Source organism: Terrapene carolina, unplaced genomic scaffold, assembly GCF_002925995.2.
Source record: "Terrapene carolina triunguis isolate 2854851 unplaced genomic scaffold, T_m_triunguis-2.0 Scaffold833, whole genome shotgun sequence".
Taxonomy (NCBI): Eukaryota; Metazoa; Chordata; order Testudines; family Emydidae; genus Terrapene; species Terrapene triunguis.
The window spans coordinates 209,585-215,584 of record NW_020665184.1 but is presented as its reverse complement, the minus strand read 5'-3'; the positions used below and the strand labels follow the sequence as shown (position 1 = coordinate 215,584).

Below are 6,000 nucleotides of genomic sequence, written 5' to 3'. Positions count from 1 at the left end.
GCAGGCCAGATGTGGCCAGTGGGCCATAGTTTGCCCACTTCTGGTCTATCTGAATGGTAAGATCTTCAGGACAGGGACTGATTCATAGACTTTGTACAATACCTAACAGATTGGAGCTTTGGCTTTGCTTAGGGCCTCTGGACACTAGAATAAGAAAGTGTAATCTAGTGGATATTAAAAGAATGAGTTAAAAGTAATTTCAGCTCCTACCCCTGCCTTGGAGCCTCGCCCCCTACCAATTTTTGTGATTTACAATTATGTTTTACTATTTTTTTTTAAAAAACCTCTCCCTGGGTGCTGTGGGAAAATCCCACCCAGATAACAGAAATTCTGACAACTAAGTAGATAGGGGGAGCCAGTGAAATGGAAAATCTCCCCTTTCATGTATCAAAGGCACAAATGGGTTTTAGCTTTAAACCACCTTTGCACCCTCCTTATCCTGGGCTGCTCCCCGGCATCCGGTTTATTTGGACAGCCCCAGGGCAGCCCAGATATGCCTCTCCACTCCAGCATGCTTCCTATGCCAGGGCTAATGAAGGGATCCTCAGAAGGCAGTTTATTCCCTCAGTGCTTGGGCCTGAAGGTATCCTCCCTGGCCAGATATGGGGCTTTTAGGGCCCCTTTACGCCACTTTGGTCCTTTTACCTGGTGTAAAGAGGCCGTGAAAGAACTGATGATCTCATCTCTCATCTCTTTCCATGATAATGAATTTAGGGGACAGGAGTCCGGGGGGGGGGCCAGGCCACGACCCCCTCCCCTAACCGGCCCTCCATACAGTTTCCGAAACCCGATGTGGCCCTCAGGCCAAAAAGTTGGCCTGCCCCTGATATAGATAATGCAAAAGGCAAAGAAAGGGCCACAGGAACAATGACTACTGGGGGATTTTAACCAACTGGCTAAGTGATTTATTTTTCCCCTCTTTGGTGGAAATGACCCAAAAACATCCGTGTTCCCAACGCTCATGATTTTATTGAGAGTCTCACAATAGTCAATATTTTTCCTCAAAGCGCCAGCTCCTGGATTCACGTGATTAGGTGCAAATCTCAGCTTTCCTGTTTTTAAACAAGGAAGTTCTCATAGTTGCAGAGAAAAGCTTGAAAACATGACCCAAGTGCACCCGAACGGCCCAGAAGCCAGAAGACAAACAAAATGATCGGGGGGGGGGGGGGGGGGAAGAGGCAAAAAGCCCTCATGATTTTTAAGCCAATCTCATGACTTTTTGATGCCTGACTGACGGTTTTTGAATACCTGGGGTTGGCACCATTGAAACATATATTGTGATTTGGTTTAACCATTTGTTTTGCTGAGCGATATGAGGCTGGGGTTTTACGCACCTTTATTATGGCTGTGCCCATCATCCCATTGTCAGAGTTCAGGTTGGTTTTGACTTGGTATAAAATGAGCCTCTTCAGAGGGAAGTCTTGTACGGTGATTGTCACCTCGGTTGGAGTGGTGAGGCCATGGGCTTCTACCACGATATTCTCTTCGCTCTCCACCCGCAGAACGTTAGGGGTGATCAGAGTGTATCTATGAAATGTTTATTCATTTACAGAAAATCTTTGACAAGGTCCCTCACCAAAGTTCTTAAGCAAAGTAAGCTGTCATGGGATAAAAGGGAAGGTCCTCTCATGGATTGGTAACTGGTTAAAATATAGGAAACAAAGGGTAGGAATAAATGGTCAGTTTTCAGAATGGAGAGAGGTAAATAGTGGTGTCCCCAAAGGGTCTGTACTGGAACCAATCCTATTTAACATATTCATAAATGATCTGGAAAAAGGGGTAAACAGTGAGGTGGCAAAATTTGCAGATGATGCAGAACTACTGAAGATAGTTAAGTCCCAAGCAGACTGCGAAGAGTTACAGAAGGATCTCACAAAACTGGGTGACTGGCAAATAAAATGGCAGATGAAATTTAATATTGTAATGCACATTAGAAAACATAATCCCAACTATACATATACAATGATGGGGTCTAAATTAGCTGTTACCACTCAAGAGAGAGATTTTGGAGTCATTGTGGATAGTTCTCTGAAAACATCAACTCAATGTGCAGCGGCAGTCAAAAAAGCAAACAATGTTGGGAATCATTAAGAAAGGGATAGATAATAAGACAGAAAATATCATATTGCCTGTATATAAATCCATGGTATGCTCACATCTTACTGCATGCAGATGTAGTCGCCCCACCTCAAAAAAGATACATAGGATTTGGAAAAGGTTCAGAAAAGGGCAACATAAACGGTTAGGGGTATGGAACGGCTTCCATATGAGGAGAGATTAATAAGACTGGGCCTTTTCAGCTTGGAAAAGAGACGACTAAGGGGAGATATGATAGAGGTCTATAAAATCATGACTGGTGTGGAGAAAGTAAATAAGAAATGTTATTTATTCTCTCATAACACAAGAACTAGGGGTCACCAAATGAAATTAAGAGGCAGCAGGTTTAAAACAAACAAAAAGGAAGTATTTTTTCACACAGCGCACAGTCAACCTGTGGAACTCTTTGCCAGGGGATGTTGTGAAGGCCAAGACTATAACAGTGTTCAAAAAAGAACTAGATAAGTTCATGGAGGATAGATCCATCAATAGCTATTATCCAGGATGGGCAGGGATGGTGTCTCTAACCTCTGTTTGCCAGAAGCTGGGAATGAGTGACAGGGGATGGATCACTTGATGATTACCTGTGCTGTTTATTCCCTCTGGGGCACCTGGCATTGGCCACTGTTGGAAGACAGGATACTGGGCTAGATGGACCTTTGGTCTGACCCAGTATGGCCGTTCTTATGTTTTTATGTACTACATTTTAAACTTCATCTGAGACACCCACTTCCCCAAGCATGCCTCCTGCCTCTTCATCACCAATGAGCGTCATACCCTCCCTGCTCACCTCTAAACCACAAAGCCCAGGAATTGCAGAGGAATGCAATTGGCCCATATAAATCACCTTCTCTCTTGCTGTCTCTCTGAGACACCCCCCCCCCCATTCCTCTAGCAAGTCAACAGTTGCCTACCACGGTCAGAAATGTGACACTTAGACAACCTAATTCTTTCTTCTGTGGGATGACAGGGTTCCCATGGGACAAATCTATGTTTCCTAGCTTGTGGCTTTGCTTTGGGTGTTATTTGCCTGTTGGAATTTTAACTCATTTAAAGGTGCCTTTTTGTAGCTTCATAATACCAGAATTTGGGAACTATATTATGTGGCTACTAGTAAGGAGCAAAGGGTCATATCTGAAGTCTCCTTTGGATAAGCTTGCATAAGTTGATGCCAAGCCATAAACACATTCACTGGAAATAATCTCAAACTAAAACTCCAGGATGGGACATCGTTTTTTGAAATCTAGCTCTTGGCCCACCCCTAAGATTTACACAGCATGGTCAAGCAAAGTTCTCCCTTCACCGGGAGAGACGCAGCCAACCATGCCTACTGCAGACATCTCAGTAATGAGATCTGAATTCACAGGAACGTACAAATCCACAGGCAAAATTGTTACCAAGTCTCAATCACTGAAAAAGCTGTTTCAAACCAGTGCATCGCTGCTGACTTCAATGCAGTCATTCCTGATTTACATCGCTGGAAGTGAGAGCAGAATTCTGCCCAATGGGAAGGTTGCCTTATGCTCAGATTATAGAAATTTGGCACTCGAGTTCTGCTTTTCAGGTGAAAGCACTTCCAGATTTTACAATCCTGAAATAATTTGAAAATGATTGAGGTTGACAAAGATCAGAGCAAACGGGAAAGAGAATTTCTGAAGCTGGCTCCCACCTGTCACGGAATTTCAGCGAAGGAAGAAAAATTCAGGGTAGGCTCCACTCAGAACAGTCTAACGAACCCCAGGCTAATATCCTCACCTGCTCAGAATCACGGGAGGTACTTACAGTTGGCTGTGAGAAACGGCTGGGAAACAGAACCCAAACACGGCCAGTAGATAGAGAACACATCCCTCCATGGCGATGAGGGTTGAAGTAGTAGCTCCTACTGGGTTATTTATATTCAGAGTCCAATGTAAGCCAAGCCCTTATGCAAACCACTGAGCAGTTATTAAGTTTTGGGAAGGCGCCAAGACAGCTTTGCATCTTAATAGAAGACCTAGGAGGGATATTTGGACTGCTAGTTTGATGTTTGTTCTGTTATTTATTCAGGCTAGTGACAGCCAAGAATGGCCAGGCTCAAATCTACGGATGGGGAAATTGATCAAAACACACCTTGTTCAGATCTCCACAGGGAACCAAGTACAAGGATTAGGAGTCAGGACTCCTGAGTGCCGTTGCTGTCTCTGCCACTGCCTCATCATAGAACAGGGGTGAGCAAACTACGGCCCGCAGGCCGGAGGCAGCCCGCCAGCCGTTTTAAGTCAGCCCTCGAGCTCCCGCTGGTGAGCAGGGCCTGCCCCACTCCGGCGCTCCAGCCTGGGAGCAGGGTCAGGGGCTGCTCCACGCAGCTCCCAGAAGCAGCGGCATGGCCCTGCTCTGGCTCCTAGGTGTAAGGGCAGCCAGGGGGCTCCGCTCTGCATGCTGCTCCCACCCCAAGCGCCGCTAATAGCCATTGATGGACATATCCTCCATGAACTTCTCTTTTTTGAGCCCAGTTATACTTTTGGCCTTCACAACCTCCCCTGGTAATGAGTTCCACAGGTTGACTGTGCATTGTGTGAAGAAATACTTCCTTATCCTTCTTTTAAACCTGTTGCCTCTTAATTTCATTGGGTGACCCCTGGTTCCTGTGTTATGTGAAGGGGTAAATAACACTTCCTTAGTCACTTTCTCCACACCAGTCATGATTTTATAGGCCTCTATCATATTCCCCCCACCCCACAGTCATCTCTTTTCTAAGATGAATAGTCCCAGTCTTGTTAATCTCGTCTCACATGGAAGCTGTTCCATATTCCTAATCATTTCTGTTCCTCTTCTTTCCAATGCTAATATATCTTTTTTGAGATGGGGTGACCAGAACTGCAAGCAGCATTCAAGGAATGGGCGTACCATAGATTTATACAGAGGCATTATGATATTTTCTGTTGTCTTATCCATCCTGTTCCTAATGGTTCTAACATTCTGTTCGCTTTTTTGACAGCCGCTGCACATTGAGCAGATGTTTTTAATAGCACAATCCACAATGACTCCAAGGTCTCTTTCTTGGATGGTAACAGCTAATTTAAACCCCATCATGTTCTATGTATAATTGGCATTATGTTTTGCAATGTGCATTACTTTGCATTTATCAACATTGAATTTCATCTGCCATTTTCTTGCCCAGTCATACAGTTTTGTGCGCTCCCTTAGTAACTCTTCATAGTCTGCTTTGGACTTAACTATCTTGAGTAAATTTGTATCGTCTGCAAACTTTGTCACCTCACTGTTTACCCCTTTTTTTCAGATCACTTATGAATATGTTGAACAGCACAGGTTGCTGCAAGATCCTTAGGGGACCAATGTTCCCTCTAATTTTTTACATCCATGTGCAGAATGCATTTTGTTATGTGCACTAATATGGAGGTGATGTGTGGTGGGGGTGGGGCCAAAGGGTTTGGAGTGTGGGACAGGGCACAGGGTTGTGGTATGGAAGGGGATGAGGGCTCTGTCTACTCTTTGTTTCATATCTTCCCATGAGAAGACCTTCCATCTTATCCCATGACCCCTTACTTTGCTTAAGAGACTTTGGTGAGGGACCTTGTCTAAGGGTACGTCTATACTTACCTCCGGGTCCGGCGGTAAGCAATCGATCTTCTGGGATCGTCTTGTCTAGACGCGATAAATCGATCCCGGATCGATCCCGGAAGTGCTTGCCGTCGACGCCGGTACTCCAGCTCGGCGAGAGGAGTACGCGGCATCGACGGGGGAGCCTGCCTGCCGCGTCTGGACCCGCGGTAAGTTCGAACTAAGGTACTTCGATTTCAGCTACGTTATTAACGTCGCTGAAGTTGCGTACCTTAGTTCGAAGAGGGGGGCTAGTGTGGACCAGGCCAAAGGCTTTCTGAAAGTCCAAATATACTATATCAA

General features: G+C 45.2%; 1 protein-coding gene across 2 annotated transcripts in view; it reads right to left on the bottom strand.

Moving 5' to 3' along the window:
* LOC112109580 (venom factor-like) overlaps nucleotides 1-3,961 on the bottom strand; it is a 54,870-nt gene extending 50,909 nt beyond the window's left edge. For both annotated transcript variants that reach the window (XM_026660649.1, XM_029913715.1), the window contains exons 1-2: nucleotides 3,880-3,961; nucleotides 1,335-1,527 (exon numbers count right to left, since the gene is read on the bottom strand). In XM_026660649.1, the coding sequence (XP_026516434.1) occupies nucleotides 1,335-1,527; nucleotides 3,880-3,950 (264 nt within the window). In that variant the 5' untranslated portion in view covers nucleotides 3,951-3,961. The remainder of the gene's footprint in view (nucleotides 1-1,334; nucleotides 1,528-3,879) is intronic.
* Between the last annotated feature and the right edge of the window lie 2,039 nt (nucleotides 3,962-6,000).